The sequence below is a fragment of the Lutra lutra genome, chromosome X, assembly GCF_902655055.1.
Source record: "Lutra lutra chromosome X, mLutLut1.2, whole genome shotgun sequence".
Classification (NCBI taxonomy): Eukaryota; Metazoa; Chordata; class Mammalia; order Carnivora; family Mustelidae; genus Lutra; species Lutra lutra.
In genome coordinates, this window is record NC_062296.1 from 20478538 (window position 1) to 20504978 (window position 26441).

At 39.1% G+C, this 26441-nt stretch overlaps 2 protein-coding genes across 12 annotated transcripts in view; one reads left to right on the forward strand and one right to left on the reverse strand.

The window, feature by feature from the left end:
* The window catches only part of LOC125091380 (fibrous sheath-interacting protein 2-like), a 77528-nt gene extending 51191 nt beyond the window's left edge, over positions 1-26337 (forward strand). For all 11 annotated transcript variants that reach the window (XM_047714957.1, XM_047714959.1, XM_047714958.1 and 8 more), the window contains 7 exons: positions 1153-10508; positions 13515-14006; positions 15050-15150; positions 16263-16309; positions 21115-21158; positions 24159-24225; positions 26016-26337. In XM_047714957.1, the coding sequence (XP_047570913.1) occupies positions 1153-10508; positions 13515-14006; positions 15050-15150; positions 16263-16309; positions 21115-21158; positions 24159-24225; positions 26016-26161 (10253 nt within the window). In that variant the 3' untranslated portion in view covers positions 26162-26337. The remainder of the gene's footprint in view (positions 1-1152; positions 10509-13514; positions 14007-15049; positions 15151-16262; positions 16310-21114; positions 21159-24158; positions 24226-26015) is intronic.
* RBMX2 (RNA binding motif protein X-linked 2) overlaps positions 1-26441 on the reverse strand; it is a 110177-nt gene that overhangs the window by 63301 nt on the left and 20435 nt on the right. The window lies entirely within an intron of this gene.

Here is a 26441-nt window from a genome sequence, read left to right on the forward strand (position 1 = left end):
AGTGAGGGATGACTTATAAAAAGTTGGCATCATTTTAGAGAAAAAAAGGCAATGAGTTTTGTCACCTCACATCCAAGAAGCTGCATTCATTGCTTCTCTGAAAATAGCCTTGGATTTGGGGTGGCTGTTTAACTATGTGTTTTTTAACTGGTCAGTGTGCTAAAAGAAAAAAACGTTGAGCACATTTACTTAATTGTTATTTGGAGGAGTATGGTTCAGCTTTTGCTAGCAACAGATGAAATTAAATGGGTATAATTTAAAGTGAGATATTTTGGTTGGACATGTGGTTTGCCTATGATATGATGAAATCAGTTGTTGTCTTACTTGGGACATATAGCTGCTCGACAGGCAATACTCAAATAGAAGTTCAAAGAGGGTTTTCTTTTTCATGTACTTTTCTAAAAAAAATGACTTCTGAAATTACAGTCAGACTTCATACATAGTTGACTGTAATGATCCAACTTCTTTTTGAGATATACAGTTAAATTCTTTGCAGTCATCGATGATAGAGTTTATAAGAACAACGGCATTAAACATCTTGTTGTGTTCATGTTCCAGTGCTGTGACTTAAGTTCTTTTTAAGTACAACACTCCAAATCCATGTTTACAAATAGGATATCTGTACTCCCTTTCTATGAATATGATACATGCATATATTGGGTTGAACCATATGAAATAACCATTTTGTGTGTCAAAAAATGTCAAACATCAGCAATTTCATCCAGTTCAATTTACTCTATACTATATAGTCCCATACTGGATAATTAGATAAACAGCTGAAAATATTTTCAAGAATTATATGAGGTCTGTAGTCATCACTGGAATCACGCTAGGGCTTTGCAGCTAACGCTGAAAATCATTTCTCTGCCCTAGAATTTCCAGCTTTTAAAGCTGGAAACATAGCTATACAAGGAAGAAACCAGCACTTAGAGATCTGAATTCTGTTAGACTATTTTCTTAACTTCATGTCTGAAGTAAGGTTCCACAGGTGGGAAATAGAGATATGAAGAGAACTCAGTTCTGAAATTTCTTGACTAGATTTTTCTACTTACTGAATTAGGTAAAATTCATGTATAAAATGTTGCTAGTATTTTGAATGCTCAACATTTTCTCTTAATGCATGTTAAAAATAGTAATGTTTTCTGTTTTAAGGTCCTCTTGATGAAAAAGTATTTACTGTTTCCACACCATTAAGGAAAAAATATGAATCAAAGCAGCCTCTAAGAAACATTAACTATGATACTTCACTTTATCAATTTTGTGAACATCTCACTGAATTAGTTATTTCCTACATAATGTCTAGCATTTCTGATTGTACTGAAGATGGTGGAACAAAACAGAAGTCACTGGAAAACCAAGATGCAGCTTTTAGCAAGGTTATTTTAATTCATTCACAAGTATTTGCAAGTCGGTCAGTTTCCATCAGAGGACTTGCTTTAAGCATTTCTGAAATCATTATTCGAATCCTTTTTAATAGTGACATTTTAAAGGCAGACATTACACAAGAAGTGGTTTCCGTGAAAACAAAATATAGATACTGCCCAAGAGTAGCTGTGGCTGACTTCAACAACCTCTTTCAGGATCTCTTAATAGGAGTGATCCATGTTCTGTCCAAGGAAATAGGAATAAAGCATCAGCCTGACAGGAGAGGAAGAAGGAAACCACTCTCCAGGCTTAAAACCCATAGTTTGCCCATTCGCAACAAAACCAAAACTATGAAGAGACAAACAGGCTATAGAGGTTGGAAATCATCTCCTACTCACCGAATTAATCAACTAGTACAGAAAAATAAGCTAAATTCTCTGGCATGCAAATTAAGCACTCTGTTTGGTAGCCTAAAAACTCATGAATCCGAAGTAGTCAATAAAATTTCCAATATTTTCAATTTGGTTTTGCGAGATGAATGCCCAAATTGGGATATGGATTCTGGTAAAATATCAGGAAAAAGATTCCTATCTTCAGATAACCAGCAAAATCATAGAATACCTAGAAATAACCCAGGGCTCTCCCCAAAATCAGTTTTTCTTCTGAACACTGTATGTGAGAAATTTATTAAAATACTTTTGGAAGAATGTACAGCCAACAACCTCCTTACAGATGGTCCTCTTTCTGGTGAAATACCAACAGAAGGTCAACTGCTCAACATACTTCAAAACATAGAGAATTATTGCAGGGGAACAATGGACCATGGCTCAGCATTTGAAGAATATAATGTGTCAGCCCTTTTGGAAAATCTAGCAGAAATAGATCAAGAATCTATGCTTAGTATTACTTCCCATACCTTGGTAAAATCCTTGATGGAAAAACTGTCCTGTGGTACATACCGACCTCCCAGAAGTCCACTTTTTGCAAACAAGCATTTAAGGTATAGAAGAAGACAAAGACTCCCTGGTTTTCCAAAAGGAGAAAGGCCAAAATTAAAGGAATCAAGACAGGATAAATGCTCTGTAAGATTCACAAATTATGACAGTAAGCCTTTGAGAGAACCACTGAATAACCTCACTGTGATTCATTCCAAAATGCAAGCCCCATTTGGTAAGCAATGTTCAGGAAAATTCTCTCCTCTACCTCCTCTTCAAAGACCAGGTAAAAAGGAAGTGAATGCAACAGCTATTCTTAACCCGCAGTATCCAGGAGGCATGAACACAGGAGTTTACTCTGCCACATTTCTGGAGGAAATAATTGCAGAGATTTTCCTTAATCTCTCCACCTCCTTGCAGAGCAAAAATGTAAACATCACTGAAGCTCAGCTCAATGAGGTAAACATACTAGATGTCAACTCCGTGGTGAATGAGTTTAACAATGCTCGAGTCACCGTTTTAAGGGATGTTGAAGAAAGGATATGTTTTCCAGCAATCCATAAAGAAACTGTTAGAAAGATTGCTGACTCAGTTAATAGTGCTGTTTCATGGGAATATGCATTACAAGTTACTGGTGGCAGTCATCTGACACATGCTGCCACCTCAATAGCAGAACGGATAACTAATAGCATATTGAGACAGAGTGTAGACCACCAACTCCCACTGTACTTTGTAGGAAAGCTCATGCCCAATTCATATTACCCTCTTAAAGCTGAAAATATATTGCAGAAACTTCAAAACAACTTGAGAGAACTTAATGACCAAGGCCAACATTCAGCGGGCTATACTACCACGTTATCACACTCATTTTTAAAAGATGTCATCAGGAAGCTATTATCTCAGCTCATTTCTCCACCCTGCAAGGCTTTGTGCTTGGGAAAGAAATATTTATTGACTTCAGATTTTAATGAGGTGTCTACCTGTATAATAAACAAGGTTTTGTCATCCATTTCAAAGCATAAGATTTGGCTCACTAAATATGATTGTCAACATCTATATACAGAAAAAAGCCTTCAAAACATGGTGGAGTCTGTTTATAATAATGTTTTACAGATGTCTGACTCCCTTGTGTCAGTCCAGAAAAATATAGTAAGCCAAAGCCCAATAATGATTGACCGAATGGCCAGTCTCATTATTCAAGAGATTATTGAAAATCACCTTCAGCCCTTTTTGTGTGGAGAGGGCTTACCTTGTTCAGTGACTCCACTGGATGAAATATCAAATATGGTTAAAGAGGTTCTCAGTGAGGTCACAGAGTCACATAGACCCCAGAAGCCATCATCACTAGGTATGGGCTTTTATCCTAATGCATTTGTAGAAGATATTGTTGCCCAGCTATTATCAAAGGTCTTTAACCCAAAATATAACACTGAATGTGAACTGGATAAAATGACCCAAAAGATAGTAAACTCAATAAATACCCATTTTAACAAAGCTAACATCTGCATTCTTCGTGATGACCAAAAGCAGTGTTTCCCCACTGTAGATCTAGACACTGTGGATGAACTTGTCAATTCAGTTTATAAGAATGTTCTGCAACAGCACGGACTAACCACTGAGGTTGATAATGAAGAATTCAAAGATAGTGATATTTTTGCAGAAAATGTTAGCAATTTAATTGTAGCAGCTATTTCTGATTATCTTTTTCACCCCCTATTTTCTGGGGACTTGTCAGCTTCTTCCTATGCTACTTTAACAGCAGAGAACATTATTCAGAACATCTTTAGTGGCAGCAGTGACTCTATCAAGCCAAGCCAGCATTTATCTCCATATAACACCTTGCTGCCATACACATTTTTAGAAGACATAATTAGAGAGCTGTTATCTAGAATCTTTCCTTCTACATATAACATGTTTCCATACACCAAAACTCCAAAAGGTAGATCAGGAATTAATTGTGATGAAATCTCTTCAAAGCTAATTAGTGATATCAGGAAGAAAATTTCCCAACATGAAATTCGATTTTCAAAAGATGAAGACGAAACCGAATCTATTTATTCAGAGACCGAATCTATTTATTCAGAGGATGATGCTCAGCATCTCGTTGATTCTGTGTTTAGAAATATGTTGCAAAACTCTGGGTCTCAAGAAACAGTTGAGCACGATATAAGTAGTAACAATGTTCTTATTGATAGAATAGCCAGTTATATCATTAAAAATATATGTCAGCAGCATCTCCATCCATTTGTGTATGGAAAGTCATTACTTCCTCCATCGTATACATACTTTGACGATGTGAGAAGGCAGCATTTTTTTGCTGGTGTTTACTCCTCAGCCTTTTTGGAAGATGTGATTTCTGGGGTTTTAAGCAAAATATTCCACAGGGTATTAGGTATTGTCCAAACAAACTCATTAAGAGATTCAGGAAAAGAACTGTTGGAAACAGCTGAAAAACTCATATATTTGATAACAGAAGAATTCTCAAAAGCTCAAGTTACCATCCTAGAAAATGCTAAGGAACAATTTTGCTTGCCACAAGTGCATACAGAAGTAGTGACTGAAATTGTTGACATGGCATATAGCAAAGTTTTACAAGAATATGAACTGGAACCTGATACAGACTTTCTCAATGATACAAAAACATTGGCTGAAAGGGTAACTAAAATTATCCTGGCTGAAGTTTTTGATTTCCAAATTCATCCAGATTTCATAGCAAAGCTGCCTTTTAAATCATATTCAAGACTCAATGGTGACACTTTGATAAAGAGAGTTCATTATGCTATTAATAAATCAAGACTCCGAAGACAGACTTATACACCATATACCACCATATTATCACACACACATTTGGAAAAAATCATCACTCAGGTTTTAGATCAGATAAATCCATTGAACTGCAGTGCAGAAGACCCAGACTTTTTGCAGTCAGACTTCCACAACACAGTTGTGAGGCTGATTGATGAGATCATGTCAATAATTTCTAAACATGCAATATGCATTATTAAACATGGAAATGAAAAACAAAATGCAATTTCAGAAAAAGATATCCAGGCTATGGTTGATGCCATTTATGCTGATATTTCTCATTCAAATCTATACCAGTCTCTTAAAAAAGATAAAAAAGGCATAAGTAATATACCTGTTACAAAAATAGCAAGTTATATAATAAAAGAAATATTTAACCATCATCTTGAGTCATTTCTATCTGCAGATAAAACTCTTCCTTCAGGTACAGTGGGTCAAACTTATCAACAGAGAGCAACAGATCCTCAACAAAGAGAATTGCTTTTTATTGTAAATTCAGCTATCTTTTTAGAGGATGTAATTTCCGAGCTTTTATGCAGAATCCTTTATGTATTTTCACATAATTTCTTGGCTGCTGAAAACCCATGTAAAGCAAAAACTAATGTAACTAACATTGTTACAACATTAGTAAAATCAATTGTGCTAGAATTCACCACATCAGAAATTTTAGTTGCAGATCACTTGGATGAAAATCTGCATTTTTCAGAGGCATATAAAGAAATAGTCACAAAAACTGTCAACCTAATTTATGAAAAAATATTGGATGATTATAAATCTCTGATTCATATTTATAGAGCTATACAAAGTGATGCTGTCGGTTTTGGGCAAAAAATATGTTATTTGCTATTAGGAGAAATTTACAATTATCAAGTGGAGTCCTTAATTTTGGGAGAATTATCAACTTCTTCCTATTCCTCCCTCCAAGATGAAAAGATCATCAGAAATGTGCTTGACAGCATCAACGATGATAGCCATGTTTTGCCGTCATGCATCACTGTACTGCCGCATTCCCTTTTAGAAGATATGACTTACAAGCTTCTAGCACATATATTCCCTTTATCTGAGACTGAAACTGAACTCAGTGAGAAAGAGGTGCCACTAGATTATGAATTTGTGAATGCAGCTTCAAAACTGACTGATGAAATTATAACAGAAATTTCTGAACATGAAATTAGACTTACCACAGCAGAGGAGCATGTGGAAAGTATGCAATTAGGGGCAAGTGAGAACTTTGTTAACTCCATATGTAATAATATTATGAAAAAATTTAAATTAGAAAATGAAGCACAGAGTGATACATACAAAAACGGAGGCTTGTTCCTCAGGAAAATAGCTGGTTTCATTATGAAAGAAATTGTGGACCACCATCTGCAGCCATTTTTATATGATGAAGAATCCCTTCCCTGTGATTTACCCAAAAATGACCTTATCATTGAACCCTTGAATCCTGATAAAGAAAAAATACTCACAGGCTTCCCACAGGCTTCTGTGTATTCTGCTACATTTTTGGAAGATGTCATAATTGATCTTGTTAGCAAATTTTATACTCTCCCAAGCATTGCTGAAAACCCTAAGGACAAAGAAATATCAGAAAAAGACCCCATGGGCATGGCTATAAAATTTGCAAATGGCCTGATAGAGGAATTTAGGAAAAGTAAAATTAAAGTCCTAGCAAATTCTGGAAAAATGTTTTCTTTTCCACCAATAGATAAAGATACAGTCAATAAAATATCTGATTCTGTGTACAATGAGGTCATAGAAATGTGTGGCTCTAACAATGTTCAGAAAGATGATAGCAGTACCATTGTTATAGAGATGATAGCTGCTTTAGCCAAAAAGGCAATCTCTGCTTTCAGGATTCAACCACTTTTTTCAGGAGACTGGTCTTCCACCTTCTTTTCATTTCTAAATGTGGATAACATCATCCAAAAAGTTCAACACCTACCATATAATATCTTTACAAAAATAAATAGAAGCTTGAGGGAGAACCCAGTTTCTTCACTAGAACAATTACCTACATTTACTCCTCTAACCTCAGGCCTGAAAGACATAATGAACACTTTAGAAATAGGTAGAGGAGCACATTATGGAAAAGAGAATTTCAAAAAGGAGAAGACATCTATGAAGATAGGTAGCATCCAGGAGCCAATATGTACCACTATAACTAGCATTATGAAGGCTGAATTAACTACCCTAGCATCAGGGTTAGTTGGAGGTGTGGCAGATAAAAAGAAAGGGGATGAAAAGAAAAAGGAAAGGTCAATTGGAAAAGAAGAGAATGAGAAGGCATCAAAAGTTACTCTCCCAACAACTAATACGGGGCCAGATTTGAGTATGACACCTAGAAAGAAGGAAAGCAAGAAGAAACACACTTTGGGTATAAAAGAGGAGAAAGGGCAACGTGATGAGGTATACCAACATCTTTCATCAGCTACTGATGATACAAAAAACAAGAAGGTTGTGCTGGAACCAGCTTTAAAAACAGATAAAAAGAAGAGTGACCAGAAAAGAGGGAGTTCATTAGAAAAAGACGATAGACCTTCTGAATTACCATCTCTGAGATCCAAAGTGAGAGACAGAAAGATCCAAGAGAAGAGGAGAGATTCTCCAGCTTACGGAGTTACAGATGACAAACAGACCTTGCGTCTTAAACATGTCCAAAATTTCACTGAAAGCATTTACAGAAATGTTTTAGAAATGTCCCCTTTCCAAGAACCAGAAGATGATTCAAAATCCCCAATTCCCCTAGGTGATAAAGCGGTATATTTAACTCAAGCAGATGGCAAGGTTTTAGCCCAGCCTGCTTCAACAAATCCAAGTAAACACAATGCTCCTGCAAAGGAGGAAGAGAATAAAAAAAGTGAAGATAAAGAGATTAAAAGTAAACCTAGTAAACCAGACCATCCACCAGAAAATAACCCTGGGATTTTTCCTGCTAACTTTTTAGGAGATGTTCTCTCTGAAATAGTTAACAAATTGGTTTTTAATTCCTCACTGGGTACAGATGATGCACGTCAAAATGTAACCAAAAATGTAAATCAAACTGCACTCGATGACACAGCTATGAAACTGATTGATGCCCTGTTAAAGGAGTTTTCAGATGCTCAAATTAAAGTACTGAACCCAGGTCAGGGAATTCAGTTCCTCCCATCTGCCGATATAGTTTCATCAGTTCCCAACATACCTCTCAGGCAAAAAGAACCATCTGTGGATAAAGCACCTCATGAGAAAAAAAAGGCAGCTGCAACTAAGATAGATTCTTCTGATGAGGCACCTTCTATGGCTAACATACCATCAAGTGATAAAATGTTGGTCAACAAGATTGTTCACTCCTCTATATGCAATATTTTGCAGGAATATAGATCTCAAGACTCCATTTATAAGGACATAAATAGTAATGGTGGAAATTTAGCAAGAAAGCTAGCTAATGCTGTCATAGAAGAAATTTTTCAGCATCAGCTAAACTTGCTACTTTATGAAGACGTTCCAGAGGCAGCATGTTTGCCTCTAGAATCTAAGGAGGTTATGAAAAAGGTCCACAAGGTAGTCCAAACAGCCTGCAAAGGATGTCAAACATCATCACCATATACCATAATGCTACCTTATGAATTTTTAGAAAGTATAATTTCTTCTCTTCTATCAAAAATTTTCTCAACAGTAGCCAGTGCTAAAGCAGAAATATCTGAAGATAACTTGTACACAGAACTGTATTTCCTTCAAATGAAATTAATAAGTACAATTATGACAGAGATCTCCAAAGATAAAGATATGATTGTACAGTATGTAGAATCCTTACATCCTAATGATGATGAAATTATTCAATTAGTGGTTCAGACCATTTATAATAATCTCTTACCACAATTTGGATCTCAAAAGAGCATACAAAATTGTGTCAGCAGTGGTTGCAAAATCCTTTCAGAAACCATAGTTAATTTAGTTGTACAGGAAGTGGCTGGCAACCAGTTGCAGAACTATTTTTCTGGAGAGCTAACGCCACATCAGTGTACAGAAGTTGACAGTGTTGTTGAAAATATCCTTAAAGATGTCATCCAAACCACTGAAGTTCCCCAGTCTCAGCCATCACAGGCTTATAAACTGCCTTTTCACATAATAGAAGAAATTGCTGTAAATTTTTTGTCAAAGCTTTTATCTATGTTTCCAAAAGTGGGTAAGAAACAAAACAATTCTCTGCATGCTGAAATGCAAACAATAATCTCAAAAATCTTAAGTTCATTCCAAGAATATCTCTCTAAAAGTCAAATTATAGTAGTGCCACAGGCCAAAGAATCACCCACTGTATCTTTAGCAGACAGCACAACTATTGAAAAAGTAGTTACTTCTGTTTATAACAGTGTTTTAAGGCATTCAGGCTCCCATATTTCAGTGTATAAGGATTTAATGAGTAAAAGCAATGTCCTTTCTGATATAATAGGATTTTTAATGGTGAAGGAAATTTCCAGTTCAGAACTTCATCCTCAAGTAGAGGAGGAAGCATCAAGTTCAGAGTTAGTTCTGGAAGCTGTCAAAATTATGGAAAAAGTGGTTAAGATCATTGATAACCTTAAGTCAAAGAAAAAGCCTTCAACAAAAAAAGAGACTGTGTTAGATGCTAGGTTTTTAGAGGAAATGCTGGCCTTGTTCTTGGCTAAACTAGTAAAGCTGCCAAGTGCCTCAAGCAGAGATGCAAAAAATTTATCAAAGTCTGAGGTAAATAAAATTGCCTCTCAATTGACAAAATCTGTGACAGCTGAAATTTCCAGAAATAACATTAGTGTTGTAGCTGCTAATCCTGAAGAAACCTTTTTAAGTCCAGAAAGTATAGAAATTATTTCTGAGATCGTCGAGTCTGTTTATAATCAGGTACTACAACAATCTGGAACTCATGAAGAACTTTATGATGACATGAAAGGTACAAACAGTGTCTTCCCTAAAGAGGTAGCTTCTTTACTCATCAGTAAAGTTTCCAATTGTCCATTAGAAACGATTAGCTCAAAAGATTCAGAGGCTGATCTCTTTGGTGATTTGGATCTTGGTCGAATTGTTGAAAAGGTGCATGAGCATGCAGTTAAAAGAGGGCCCAACCTAGAGCAAAAAGAATTAGGTCAAGATTTAAGTGAAGAGGAACTTCCAGTTAAAATAATTCCTCACCGTGGGAAACAACCAATCAATATCGATCCAGACATTGTGGCAGAACACCTAGGAGTCATTTCTATAAAAACACAACCTCTTGAGAAACTGCAGTTGGAGTGTTTAACTAGAACTGGATGCAGCATTGAGGCACTGAGAAGAGTGTCAGTGAGCGGGAGGAGTCACTCAATGGGCACACCTGACGCAGGAAAGCAAAAGCGAGAAAGGCGCATTTCATTGGATGAAGTGGGACGACTGAATGTAAAACCATTAGAGGTAAGTGCTAAACCCAATGGTGAAAAGATGAGTAGTTACTGAGACCTGGTTGTCCTGTGATTTCCTTCTTTAGGCAGGTCTATGGGAATGCATTTATAAAATATTGTCAATTTTCTCTTGCCCAGCCCAGTAGAATTGGGACACTCTGATTTAGCCACTTCTCTGCTTTCCTGGGACTCACCCATCAGCAGTGTGGCCCAGTGTAAAGGTGGAAGGCTATTTTCCATTAGCCAGTCAGACCAAACCTCCATTTCTTGAAGAATGGGAATACAGGGAAATACCCTTACCAGCAAACAGGACTCATTGGAACCGTAGTCCTCATTTGGCAACCCAGAAGAAATGCAATTTTTATAATCCCTACAGTTCTTTTTAATGGATATACATTATCATAGTATTACATGGGTCCAAAGGGGCCAGTTAGAATTACAGGTCAACCTGTTAAAGATTGAAATCCTCAGACTTAAGTCTCCACAGTAGTATTGTTTTACTTAGCAACATTCATCAACAGACATCAGACTGCAGGCTCTTTACAGTTCATTTGTTTCTTCTTATTTCACTTCCATTACATAATATTTTCACAGAACCCTATACTCTGACACACTCACGAGGAACCCAGTTTCTTTCCTATTCTACCCTTGTTCTATACCCAGCTGTCTTCATACCTCTATTTTTATGAACTAGTTTTTCTGCAGTCCTATATTTGGGTTTTAAAAATACTTTAAAGGGGCCTGAATTGCCAAAACACTGTTCTTGGTACAATGTAACTATTGAAAAAGTAGTTCTGTTTACAGATCTTAGGGCACTAGGGCCTAGGGATGGTCTTTCCCGGAGATGGAGTTGTTACACTGATCCAGCCCCACATTCTCATGTAATACCAAAGTCCCTCCATATAAATGAGCCTCTTGCAAGGATGATGGTGTGCAGTCACATTCAGGATATAGTCTGTGATTTACAAAGTGAGCAAAGTTCTACAGAACCAGCCGGCTTGGAGCATAAGCCTAGGACCGTATTTTCCTTAGCATTATTTTCCAGCCCAATGAACTAAGTCTCAGAGCTGGTGAATACATTACAGGTACTTTTTTTTTTAGTCTCAGATACTCAGATTGTCATAGACATTGATGGAGTCCCCTTGGTCCTTAGTTTCTTGAACCAGATGAAGGTCCTTTCCAGTTCTAGAATGTTCTTTTCTCTCTGGGTTCTCAAAATTACATTATCATTTACTTGGTAGCTTTCGTTTATATATAAGTAATTCCTTGGGCACAAGATCTATGTGTCAAAAATATAGACAATTACCTCCAAGTCATTACCTCTTAATCATCTGTCAGTTTTGGCTACCTGCTTTCTTCTTTCACATCCTTTATCAGTACTTTAACTATCTCTTTATAGCCCACAGAAAGTTGGAAGAGAATAGCTAATCCAAAGCAACTATTGCTGCTACTCACAAGGGAAGCAAAAGCTGTCTCAGGGAAAGCAAATGGACCTAGCTAGCCCAGTTAAGTCAGATGCTTGGCAGAGAGGTGGACAGTGGTGCCGTCCATCCCCAGTGTAGGCGTGGAGGTTTCGGAAAGAACAGGAGACCAGTTTAAGGAACCCAGGCAACTCCGAGGCTAGTCTTTGGTCAGGAATCCATAAGCAATGCTTCATTTGCTATTCTGAGTTACCAGAACTTCCCAACACACCAGACACATGTCTATCAAAGACTCCTACAGTGACACATCCTGGAGCCATCAGGGCGACTTTGAGCTTTTGAACCACTATTTCCCTCCACCAGCACAGATCATCAAGACTGATTATGTTTCAGTTTTTTACAGGATTTCTTCTTTCATTTTGTTTTGCACAAGAGCTACCACTGTAGGGCAGCATTTATCTGAAACTCTGATTTGCAGTTTTACAGAGATCTAAGATTGATAACCCAAATTAATGTAAAGGTTCTGCAGCATCATCAAAGGCTACAGAAATGGAAAAGTCATTTATGACCGTCTTTTCCTTGATCTGTCTTTCCCATTGCAAAATGGAAAGTGACATTTGACCAGGGAGGTGAGGAGGAATGAAGAGTTACTCTTTGAAGCCTCCTTTGGAAAATATGTTCAAGGGTTAGAATGTGTGGAGGGTGAACATGCAAAGTCTTTCACAATTATGTTTTAAAATCCAGGTCAGCCAATACCTCGTCTTTTGTTCATGAAAATATCTACATTTAGGTTGCTTTTATGATTGGTTCTCTCACTGAGACACTGAGACTTAGACAGGACTTAGATGTCCTGTCTAAGTCTGTCACAGAACTTTCCAGGTAAATGACGAAAACAGAATGTAATTACAGTATTTGTGCATTTTGCATTTCTTGACAAGTAAAAAGTAAAACTTGAACCAAAAGACAAAACTTACTAGGATTCCCTTCTTTGGACTGGATGACATTATTCTTTAATGCAAAAAAAGGATTACTGAAATGAACAAATATTGCTTATGATTTTTATTTATTTTTTCCTTTAAATATATCACTACTCAAATATATATATTATATTATACTATATTATATATATATTTTATGAATATAGTATCATTTAGTGTACACCTTAGTTTTATTTACCATAAATCCAGAAAAGAAGTTCATGCTTGTAGATAATATCAACTGTTGATTGGAATATCAATTCCACCGTATTTACTACCATTTCACATATTATATTATACTATATATAATATATATAGTATATATTAATATATATTATTATATAGATCATATATAGATTATATATTATAAGATTATAAGATTATATATTACATATATAACATAATATAATATGTATATAATATATATATTGAGTAGTGATATATTTAAAGGAAAAAGAAAAATATATATATATATATCTCACCACTCTACCAGTAAGTGGCATTTGAGGATAATTTTACTAAATTGAAACTGAAAAGCAAGCGAAAATTGCTTTATTACTATAGAACCATAGGAAAAATGACTGAGGCAGTAGTTTTTAATAATTTTCTCTTCAATTCCAGACTGCTAGTAGGAATTCATTTCAGAACTTAATAAAGCCTGACATCACCAAGGTGGAGCTTTTAAAAGATGTCCACAGCAAAAAAGATCTTATCATTCGTTTGGTAACTCATGATATTAATCAGGAAGTTTCAGAAAATAAAGTGGAAGAGGGCTTAACTTCTGATGAAGATGAAGTTGTTTTACAAGACATTGTGAGAGAACTTCCAGAAGACCCATTGGAAGATCAAGTAAAAGAAGACATGAAGCCCATTATGAGTACAGTGGCTTTTTCCAAGCCACTGAAGAGCAAGAGAAATCTGAAAAAATTTTTGTCACTAGGAAAATGTTGTCAATGCAAATCCACTGTAACTACAGATAATACTGAAGCATCACCAAATCAATGGACAGAAGCTGAGGAGACACAACGAACTGTTTCTAATGTTGATGTGACTACCTCCAAATCTTTGACTGGCATAGATTCTTCCTTTTGGAAGAGAAATACACAACTAAGTGTAAGTGACAAACGGGACTCTCAATGACCGGGTTTCTATAGAGAAGGTATAGAGTTTCACAAACTTAGCTGAAGTAATTTTCGTTTGGTAGGAATAAGAGTGCATAAACTGAATCTGGGCAGTCTCTCCCAACTTTGCTGATATTTACAATAAAAGGGAAATGATTAACGGATGAAGTCAGAAGCCTCAATTGAAGAAAAATAGATCACAGAAAGGGTCCTAGGTTAGTTAGAAGGACAAGAAAAATAGAAAAAGGAAACCACTTAGGAGAAATGCAATCTAATTATTTAAAATCATAGATTTAAATTTTTTGGTACTCTAGCCTATAAATATTCACTGGGAGTTTTGTTTGCAGAAACTCCATGCCAGTGGGCAGGACCGGAAGGTGGGCTGGAGGAGAGTAAAAAGATTCATGCAAACTCAGCCTATCTGGGTTTGAATTCTGGCTTTGCCACTTAGTAGCTATGTGACATTTGGGCAAGTTCCTTAACCACATTTTTTCTCAAAAATTATTTACCCAACTTGTCGAAACATAGCAAGTTATTCAAAGTATGTTGAATATTCCTCAGTCCGTAAGTCCCACTATCACTCTGACACACAGCGCCTTTCCCGGTTCTGTATCCTTCTAGTGATCGATCAGGGCCTTATCATCCTCTTGGCTTAGCCTCACCAAAAACAGTGCATTGTGCATGCATTTGGAAGATACACGTGAGTTAGGATTTCCTGGTGAGGCGATCCCCTGGATTATCCGTTTGCAGGGATTTCCAGGTTAACCCAGACACTGCAGTGAGCCAGAGAAAAGACAACACAGAGCTACAACTCTGGCCACTTCAGAGGCTCACCAGGACAATCGCCTCAACATAAACTCAGATCTGTTCATTAGGATCTATTTATTAGGAAGCCATGTGAGATTTTAGGAGCAAACACGGTGTACCTGATCAGAAGTGCTGGCTATATGGATAACTAAGGAAACATTATGGCATATTTTACTTAAGTTATTACAAAATCTCCTTTTTATAATTATCTGACTTGCACTTTTCCAGAGAGAAGGAAGGAAAGCTACTACTGAACCAGCATATTACTTCCTACATAGAATGATGAGTTCATCTTCATACAGTGAAGAGGAGCTGCCCTCATTTTCTAGGTACAGTCAATTAAAGCAATATGAGTTGGCTAAGAAAATAGAAATCCAAAATGAAAATTATGTTGATGTGAAACATGGGCCCCTCAAGTAATCATGTGAGAAAGCCAGTGTCTCGCCCCTCAAACTCCCCTCACTCCTTCCCCTCGTTCTCCTCTGTGGTTACTTCTTGGGCCTCCCCTTTCCATGTTCTCTCCCATACCTATTTATCTGGTCTCTACTTCCTTCTTTCTAGTATAGTAGTCTAGTTAGTATAATTAGTCTTTAATGTTTAATGTTAGATTCTGGAACCTAAGAGATAGGCCCTGGCTCAACAGTAGTTCCTGCACTAATGGCCCACCTGAAGGGCTTCCTACTTACTTTCCTTATGTACATAAACACTCAATAGTGTGGCTCTGTCACAGGGATCCCCAAAATGGAGGGGTTATGTAAGTTGGAGCATTCAGGGAAGAATTCTAAAAAGCAGTAGAGTTTGAATTGGGCCTTGAAGGGTAGATGAGCTTTAGACAAGACCATCCAAATTGGGGAAGACTGTAAGAGAAAGGATGGAATCTGCAGTATTTATAGGAGACAAAGAGGGAAAAAAAGTACATGTACACTTGAAGTCTGATTAATACTTTTTCTAAAATAGCCTTTTTCTAAAAAGTGCCTAAAATCGTTCCAATGTTTATAAGAATATTCACTAACTGGGAAGGGTAGCACTTTGTATCAGGAGAAAACTAGGGTATAAGGAGAAAATCTACCTGATTATAACTATATTCTTTCCCACTTGGCACAATGAAATTAAGGTTTCTTTTTGACCTGATGCCATTTTAGGACACCTACCCCTGGCCCACCATTAATCCTTTCTCCCTTCATGATTGCTATAACATACATAAGTAGTAAAGCAGGTGACTCTCAATTATTTGTGCTACTGGAAAAGAAGAGGGCGCATAGAAAAAACAAATAAAAGTCATTGTAGCAGTCATTTTCACTTGATTTGAGAACTCGAAGACATACCATTCTAGATGTACTTCTATATGAATAATGATTTTGACAGATTGTTCTTTTACTTAGCCAGCATTCCTTCATATATTAAATACATAGAAAATGAAATGTCTTTTATCTTTTTTTAGTGATGAGGATGATCGTCGCTCAGACCCAAGTGCCAAAATAACAGAAGGTTGGATTGATTTTTTTTTCTTAGATACTATTTAAAGGAGACCTTGTTGTTTGCATTGACAAATTTTCCTATTAGGGAACATGAAGTTAACACTAAGTTTTCTAATAGGTTGATCTACTTTGGGGGAATAGTTAACATGAGCAAACAAGTTTGCTTTTTCTGAATCACTAAGATTTCATTAATAATTTTGGTATAAAGTACATGGTGTGATATTATGGGTTTAAAATTGCCATGCTCCTATATGGAAATACCCAGGAAGTACGGGTTTATCACATCTAAATGTGGACTAGAGCTCAAGCTACGAGGATTTAATGTCTGAGTGTATCCTTGCTTTGTAGGACTAGCTTAGCTCTAGTAAAATATATTTAAAAAGCTTTTTATTTTTTTAAGATTTTACTTATTTATTTTTGAGAGAGAGAGAGAGCACTAGCATGGGGAAGCAGCAGAGGGAGAGGGGAGAAGCAGACTCTCCACTGAGCAGGGAGCCCAATGTGGGGGCTCCATCCTAGGACCCTGGGATCATGACCTGAGCCAAAGGCAGACTCCTAACCAACTAAGCCACTCAGGTGCCCCCAAAATTTGAAGCTAAAAATTAAAACTAAATTTATTTGTTTATGTTAGAATCTGGCTAGGGTAGACTCCACTTTATCTTTTGTCTCTGTTAGAACTGACTCATTTAAATATTTACAACTTGAGTTTTTAGTCTCCTGTTCTGTATTTTTAGAGCATGAAATAATATACAGTTTTCAAATAATTATTTTTCCATGTGATATGACCATCTCCCAGGGTTTTTTTTTTTAAAGATTTTATTTATTTATTTATTTATTTCACAGTGAGAGTGAGAGAGAGAGAGAGAAAACGAAAAGGGGGAGGGGCAGAGGGAGAGGGAGAAGCAAATTCCCCCATGAGTGGAGAGCCCAAGGCGACGCTTGATCCAAGGACCCTGGGATCATGACCTGAGCCAAAGGCTGAAGGCAGACACTCAACAGACTGAGCCACCCAGGTGCCCCAGTCCCCCATTCTTTTAAACTGCAAAGGATCAATGTGGTTCTCACAGTGGCAGCACTGGCCTAGAGTTGGGAGTGTAATGTTTACTATAAAGGTGGCTTTGAAACACAAACTGCAGGACTGGAGTTGACCTTAATTATTTCAAGCCTGCAACTCACTCAAAAGGTTATTCAAGAAAGCTATCCTCTTCATTTGTAAGTGGAAACATTAATTTTAAAAATGAACCATAGGGGCGCCTGGGTGGCTCAGTGGGTTAAAGCCTCTGCCTTCAGCTCAGGTCATGATTCCAGGGTCCTGGGATCGAGCCCCGCATCAGGCTCTCTGCTCAGCAGGGAGCCTGCTTCCCTTCCTCTCTCTCTGCCTGCCTCTCTGCCTACTTGTGATCTCTGTCAGATAAATAAATAAAATCTTTAAAAAAAATGAACCATAGAGTATTGTTAAATTTACCAGAATTCCATGAACAAGTCAAAGTCAGAAGATGAGATGACATATCAGTGGTGTGCAGCCTGCAGTATGGAATCATGATTGGCTGTTAAAGCCAGAAAGAAGCCATCTAATATAACCTCATTTTAAAGATGAAGAGCCTGAGGTTCAGGGTCAGGAAATGACTTGTCCAAGGTCACACACTGAGTCAGAGTATAGAAGTATAGATCCTAAGTGTCCTAAATCTAAATCCATTGCATTGTTTTCCTCAACTTCATCGCACTACATTATGCTTAGTTCCTATATCCTTCAGTAATATTGCACCTGTCCAGTTGGCTCAATCACATTCAACAAAGAATCTCTGAGCACTTTCTTTGTGCTAGATATGTTCTGAGTTCTGGAGATAAAGCCATGAGTAAGAGAGAAAAAGTCCTTACCCTCATTCTAACTTGGGAGCCAGGGGGCAACATGAACACAATAAATCTAGATAAAAATAAGTACTCCCCTCCCATCTCACACAGGGTAAAAGCCAGTGGCTTACAAGGCTCCACACGGTCTGGACAGCATTTCTCCCTCCCCATGACCTCTCGGACCACCTCTCCTGTTCACTCCTAATCACTCCTATTCGTGCCTAATCACTCCACTCCAGCCACACACACCCTCAGACATGCCAGGCATTCTCCTTTCTCAGAACCTTTGCAGCTGCTAAGCTGCCAAAAAACATTCTTCTCCCAGGTATCTGCATAGCTCACTCCTCACCTTCAGATCTTTGCTTAAATATCATCTTCTAAGTAAGGCCACCTCTGAGCACCTTCTTTGAAATTGCAACCCCAGCATTCACTGCCACCCCAGCACTCCCTATCCTCTTGCCCTGCTTTAATTTGTTCCCCAGCATTTATACTGATAGATCGTATGTTTTTATTTGTTTGTTGGCTGTCTCCTTCCCCTAGAATTTAGCTCCATGTGGGGAGGGGTTTTTGTCCACTCTATCCCCACGTACATAGAACACAGGCACATTGTAGGAACTCAGTAAATATTTGCTGAATTCGTGAGTGAATAAGATGAAAAGAAATATAGTGGCTGACTAGATTGGTCGGTCTAAGAAGTCCAGAAACATCAGACCTTAACAAAAGAAAACAGCCACAGGAAGATCTGGAAGCACAGGATCCCAGGCACAGGGTATAGTAAGTTCAAATACCCTAGGATGGGACGAGCTTGACACGTTAGAGGAAAAGAATAAAGGCCAGTACCTAGAGCCCAGTGAGAAGGAAAGTGGTATGAGATGGGGTTACAGAGATAGCTAGGGGTCAGATCATGTTAGGGCCTGTTATAGATAGTGGAAATGACCATGGATTACGTTTTGGGTCGCTGTAGGAATCCTGTGGAAGACTTTAAGCAGAGAAATGATAAAATCTAATTTATGAATTTAAAAAAATCCCTCTGGCTATTATTCCAAATAGTAAGAGTGAACTAAGTAGGGATAGGATTAAAGCAGGGAGAACAGTTAGGAGGCTTTTACAATAATCCAGCCAAGCAATGATGGTGGCTTGGACTAGAGGCATAACAGTGGAGGTAATAAAATGTGAACAGACACAGAATGTATTCTGAAGGTAGAATCAGCAGGAACTGCTAATGGAGTGGATGTTGGCAGTGAGGAAAATAGAAAAATCAAGGATGATTCCTACAATTTTGGCTTGAGCAACTAAGTGGCTTGTGGTACCATATGGTGAGACAGGAAGGGAAGCAAAGGTGGAGAGGAGAGAGGGAACAAGAATTCTATTTGGGCTGTGTGAGATTGAGGCCATTAGACACTCAAGTGCAGAGATCACATGAACGTTGGATAGTTAAGTCTAGAATTAGTGGGAAGGTCAGGGCTGGCAATACAAATTCTTAGTTTCACAGAAGAGACAATAAAATCTCAACTTGACTCTGACCATCTGGAACTCTCAAGTACCTGGAATTTTTCCATTTCCTCTATCAAATCAACTTCTTAGATATATCCAGAAGGAATGCCATGCATTTAGCCTAGACACTTAAAAATTATATTGGAATGATGGCCCAGGTAAACCCAAATAGTCCCAATCACCAAAGAAGTCAGTTCAAATATGTACAGTATACAAGACTTCCTAAGGTAGGAAAGTACATTCAGACACTTTTGAACAACTACCAACTGATAATAAAATTGAGTGGATATTCTGGTTAACCAGGTTCATCAGATAATTCAAGTAATGGGATCTCTCTCATATTCAAGGTAACTGAGGTTTTACTGTATTTACTGTATTTTTGCTAGAATCCTTGGCCCAAAAGGTAATCCAAAGAGAATGTTCTCATCTTGGTCTTTTGTGATTACACATATATAAATGTATGTCAAATACACATTACTTCATCTGGTCCGCTTGTACATATGAGGAAACAGAATCAGAGAAGTTAGAACTCACCAGAATTCACTGAGCTCTAGACAGTGAAGCTAAGATTCAAATACAGTTTTTCTGACTCCAAACAAGTCCATTGCTCTTTTTTTTTCATCTCCCATATTCTCATCATTCTGTGTATTTTACCCAGTCTTGAATTTGTTTTAATAATTTTTAAAATCATTTTTTAATTTATTTTCAGCATAACAGTATTCATTGTTTTTTGTAACACACCCAGTGCTCCATGCAATCCGTGCCCTCTCTAATACCCACCACCTGGATCCCCCAACCTCCCACCCCCCCACCTCTTCAAACCCTTCAGATTGTTTTTCAGAGTCCATAGTCTCTCATTGTTTACCTCCCCTTCCAATTTCCCCCTCTTTTTACTATTGGCTCCTTCGCTGTGGGCCTTTTTCAGACTTCCCTCTTGGTATCATATCTACCTCCTTAGGGCAACTTTCAATGGCTGATGTCTCCTGGAATTCAGGATAATGTCTCAGAGCCCTCCCAATTTTCACAGAAAGTAACCATTTCCGAAGACCAGCCACCTTCCTTTCGAGCGTTCCTTTAGCTGGCAGTCTCATGCAATTATTTTCAACTGTCTACAATGAGAGAGCTATAGGGGTCCTTAGAAATCACCCTCGGCCTAATTTCTCACTTTATGATGAACAAAGAAGCACACAGAGTTTGAATGGTTGTGCAAGGATCCATAAGCTGGTCAAAGCCTGCCTTTCCTGATGTTCCGACTTGTGCTCTTTCCACCACATCATGCGCCATCTTTCCCAGTTTGGGAGTAAAGAGCCAAGACCTGTACCCAGAATTCTAGGGATCTCACCTCTTTTCAGCTTTTTCTGTTTGCCTAATTTCTGCAATTCTTTACTAAAGATATTAAGGTAATTTTTGTGCCAAAATTTGTATATGCCTCTGAAATAACTCTTTTCCAATTTTGTATTTTGACCACAGAAAGTTTTGAATATCCAGATCTGGAGAATGCAAGCAGTATTAAGGTAAATATCTTTCACTGACCCCTTACTGTGAGCTAGTGAAGCCCCGACAGAAATAAGGGACTCCCTGAAAATAAGGGACTGCTTGTGTGTCTTGCTGAGGGGGCCTCAGGAAACATTCCCTTGTCCACACCTTTCCACACACAAATCTCTCCCAGCTGGGGCCAGCCCCTAGTGCCTGAAAATCCCTTCATCGAAATCCTCACATTTGGGTTAAATTATTATCTTAATGCAGATACACAAAGTAAGCCACAGCCCCCTTAGCACCTTAGAGCAATGCCACTCAGTTTGGTTCCTGTAGCCTCTAGAGAAAAGCTGAACAGGAGTGAGTCGCAGTGCGCTCCCAGGTAGGCCCTGGCAAGGGACCTGGTGTGGGCAGGGAGAAAACAGATGCTTCGAAGAGGAAGGGGCAGTGCTTGAGGGAAATGAGTGCTGATTCCAGCTACTTCCCAATGTTCCTGAGCAATGACCCTTCATAGGCAGCTTTCCAAAATTCTGGCCGACTCCTCAGTGTGATCCCAAGAAATTCCCCTTCCCTAGGGTGCTGTTAGGAAGTTTTCGATAATGGCTGAAGCCATAGATCCACCTGGAACCTCTTCTCTGTTTTGTATCACTTTTGCTTTCCTCTAGGTTTACTCTAACTGTTCCCCAGTGTGCGTGTACATACACCCTCTCATACATCCATCATCAGTTTTCCAGAGACTTCTCATTTAGCAATACTAACATTTGACCCTCAAGCATCACTTAGAGGCCTGTCCGGAGGCCTGCTGACAGGCTTTTCCATTGCTAAGCTGATTCCCTGGCTCATCATAATTCTTCTTGCTGATTGTCCTTCTCACTTGCTGACTGTTTTCCCAGTGTAAAATTAGAAAGGCCTGATCCATTAAGATATTGAGCATTCTTTATCGAGTAGCACAGAAATTCCTGCTTGCATTCAGCTCCAGGTAAACATTAGTGCACACATGAGGACATACACTCTTCAGTGCCAGACACAGAAAAAGAAGCCATCATGTTTCCCTTAATGCCAGAGTTTTTACCATAGTCTACAGGCCCTATATGAGCTGCCCATCCTCTCTCTTCCCAACCCCCTTTACCCATATGTCACTCTCTTACCCCTCTGTCCACTCACTGTCATTCCTCCAGCCTCACTGGCCTCTTTACTGCTCCCCTAAAATGTGAAGCATGCTCTCACCTCAAGGCCTTTGCACTTGCTCTTCCTTTGCCAGGAACACACAATTCCCAGATGGCTGTGTGTCTTCCTCCCCCTCTCCTTCCAGTCTTTGCTCAAAAGTCACCATCTCTGTGAGGCCTTCCCTGACCACCCCATGTAAGATGGAAACACATACACTATCCTCCCTTACCCTGCTTTATTTTTCTTCATAGCACTAACATCATTATTCAGTCAATCATTCATTCATTCATTGAATAATTTTTTATCAAGTGCCTACTATGTGCCAGGCACTGGAGATTCAGCAGTAAAGAAAGCAGACAAATATTCCTGCTCTCATCCTCTGGCAGACTTTATATTCACTTGAATATAAGCTTCGTGATGGCAAGGGCTTTGTTTTGTTCATTACCCAGCACCTAACACAGGACTGAAATAATAGATGTCCAACAAACTTTTTTTTTTTTTTTAAAGAAAAGCCTTAACCATCAGAGCCAAATCTAGTCTCTGTGTTGGGAGCTCCCTAGCCCTCTCCCTATTAGTCGGATATATGCCATATTTGGGAACTACTGCACAGAGCAGAGGTTCTGGATCCTGGCTGCACGTCCGAATCATCAGGCAAACTTTAAAAACTGATTCCCAGGCCTCAGCCCCAGAGATTCTGATTGGTCTGGGTGGCAGCCTGGGCCTTGGGAGTTCTAAAGGGTGCCCAGGTGATTTTAATGGCTGACCAACATTGCAAACTCTTAACCTACTCATGTCAGGCCATTCAGAAGCATCTGTCCTCCCACTCCCCACCCCCACCTTCCTTTCTATCAAGAGCGCTCAGCCTACTGGCTGCACATGAGAGTCATCTGGGCAACTTAGATAAATGCTCGCCCCACCCTCAGGGGTTCCTGTTCAATTGTGGTGGGGCCAAAGCATGCCTATTTTTAGTATTTATCCAGATGGTTCTCTGGTGCTGCTAGTGTTCAGAACCAGTTCTTTAGATTGTCCCCATCCCAGTTGATCCCTTTAAATATCCTGTTTCGCAATGACTTAATCCATAAACTGCCTTGAATCTTCTTAGAAGAATTAGAGTCAAACTTCTACAGTAATACTCTGCCCTCCACACCATCAATACAAAACAGTTTCTCTCATCGTGCATGCATTTATGCCTCAGTGCATGGATTTGCCACTTCCTTTATAACTGCCACCACGATGCAGTGGCTACCCTGCAGCCTAACCACTTCTCCCAGCCTATTTTGTGCCCTTCTGGGGTCAGGCCACTTCTGCATCCCAGGTGATAAAGGGCCATAGAGCAGAGCCAGCATCCAAGCCCTTTCCCTGCCTTACCACCTCCATGCTCCTGCAGCCGCACACTAGTCCCTGACTTGCTCCACACCTCACAGTTGTTAAGTTTAAAGGGAGATTGGGGCAGTGAAATGGACATCCCTTTTCCCCCTTCTCCCCTAAAGACCCGCCAATCATTATCTTCTCTCAGAGAAGGATCTAAAACATGCCATTTATTCCAAGCCCCAGGAGGGAGGGGGCATGCATGGCTGGCACTTTCTGCAACCTGGGACACTTGAGCCCTTGAAATGATCCTACAGGGGCAGTGCATGACCAAGTCTGGGACCAATCCTGGGTGTCATAAGTGGCAAAAATCATGAGAAGTTATGCCTAGAAACAGCCCAAATCCCAGAGAATAACTCTTTGAGACTGCAGAGCACCAACACTGGGGTGTACAAGGGCCACATGGTTGTGCTTTGTCCTTTGAGGGTTTCTAGGCATTCCTAGTGTTTGCTGTCCAACAAAGGACAGAGGCTTAAGCTAGTATTTCACCTCTGTCTTGGCAGTTTATCACCCTCTATCAACGCGAAAGTGCTCTGGCCGGCCTGTATTCTTCAAATGATGGCATTTCAGGTACAATATATTTATCATTTTCTAGTAAACCTCTCAATGATGTCATTCTAAATATATTCATTCCCCCTGCAGTGAGTGGCTCCTGCCTTGCACCCTCCCCCGCCACCAATGTGGTGGTTGAACCTATATTACTTACTTATTACTTTCAATGTGGGGTTGAACCAATATTACTTACTGTGTATACAGATTGTGGTTTGCGAGTTGTTACGTAGTTCCCAGTTGAACCTCCCAGCAAACGGGTGACAGTTCCTGGCAATAACATTTATCAGGTCTCGGCCACATACCAGGCATTCTGCTAAGTGCTTTTCTCACATCCACCTGGTGAAGCACCATGTCCCAGGGCAGTGTCCCAAAGTGTTGTCAGTGACAGCTCATTTGCATCAGGATCACCCAGGATGCTTGTAGCACATGCCTCAGTCCTATAACTAAAAGTCATTGGCTTGCTTTTTCAGACTGTGGATCTCTCCATTCAAGACTTTGTCTTTACCTCTGCAGATTTTTACTTTTTCCTAATTTCTAGGTGGTTCTTATTTTGTCAGCTACTGGCACAATCCAGCACTGGATTCTTAATTTGAAAAGCTAAACTTTCCCCCCTTATTTGGGAGGAAATGTGTTGTCTCCTACCTTACTTTTAATCATCGATTGTTAAGATTCCCAAGGTTATACTGCTGGAGAAGATTAAAAGCTAGGTAACTGCAAAAGCTAGAGGAGAACTTTGTCATTTACTAGAAACAAGAAAGTATGTGCTTTATTGCCCTGTGCTGTGTCTTTTCATGACATCCTGTCATGATGCATCAGCAACACAGATAAATGCTCGTTTCTGTCCTTATAGATACAGTAATCATTCTGTTAACATAAACTATGATATGATTTGCACAAGTGGTGCAGAAAAAAATGGGTCCAAATGGAGACTCTTATTGGCTCCACAAGTCCTTTATAGCTCACACAACAAACAGATCATTTGGGGGTCAGTCAACTGAAAATTTACCCAAAGCGAGTCAGAGATGATAACATTTTTTAATGCACTGCTGCTTTTACCTGGACATTCTGAAACGGATGCCCACACTCTTGAGAACTGGAAGTTACCTGTTCGTGGGGAATCAGTCCCTCAGGCTGTTTTGGATAGCTATCGATGGCATGAGGGAGAAGGTGCCACTGAGCTGGCTCGAGAAGCATCAGGGAGCGGGAGTACAGAGCAGCACATCAGAGCCTGCACTCTAGTGCCAACCTGGCCACCTTCCGTCCTCATCTAAAGTCACTAAGGTCCTCTGAGATGAGGCATCCGACCTCACTGAATGTCTCTGGTTTCCTTCCCAGGCGTGTCAGAAGGAGAAAATAGAGTGTGTTATCATGATGAGTACTGAGTAACGTACAGAATTGTTGAATCACTATACTGTACTCCCGAAACTCATATGCCACTGTGTGTTAACTACACTGGAATGAAAATTAAACACTTAAAAAGGGGGGGCACCTGGATGGTTAAGCATGTGCCTTCAGCTCAGGTCATGATTCCGGGGTCCCATATCGAGCCCCACATCGCATTCCCCACTCGATGGGGAGTCTGCTTCTCCCTCCGATCCTCCCCCTCAATCATGCTTTCACTCTCTTTCTCTCTCAAATAAATAAAATCTTTAAAAAAAACTTTTGAAGAAGACTGTGAAAGCACTTTAAAACTCAAACGTTATTACATAAATGCTTCTTTCTCAATCCTAAATCATCAACCCCAGCCTCACAGTCTTAATTGGAAAGCCCAATAGATGACCACATTTCTCTTTTTGGTTTGTTCACAGATGCTGATAAGCCCAGTACTTCCAAACACGGGTCTGAAATGATGAAGAAGGTATCATTAGCTCTGTCCAAAGCGTTTTCAAGATCCAATGCCAATGCTTCCAAATCTTCCTCACCCCCACCCTCCCCTCACCAGGACAGAAGCTGAGTCTGCAGCACCTAACATCAATAAGGGTGCTGACCTTCCTCAAAAAAATAAATGGTTTTTGAACCATGACATGGTGTCCTACACACCGATTCTTATAAATACTTTTAAATTCTTATAAATAAATAAGAGCGAAGAACGTACACAAAGGCATCTGGAGAAAAGAAGGGTTTGATAAATGTTTCTGCTAGGCATTTGGCACAAAAAGAGGGACTCTGCCTCCCACTGAGATTCATCTGGTAACAGGATTCAGTCTCTGCTTTTGAGGGCACTGAAGCATTGC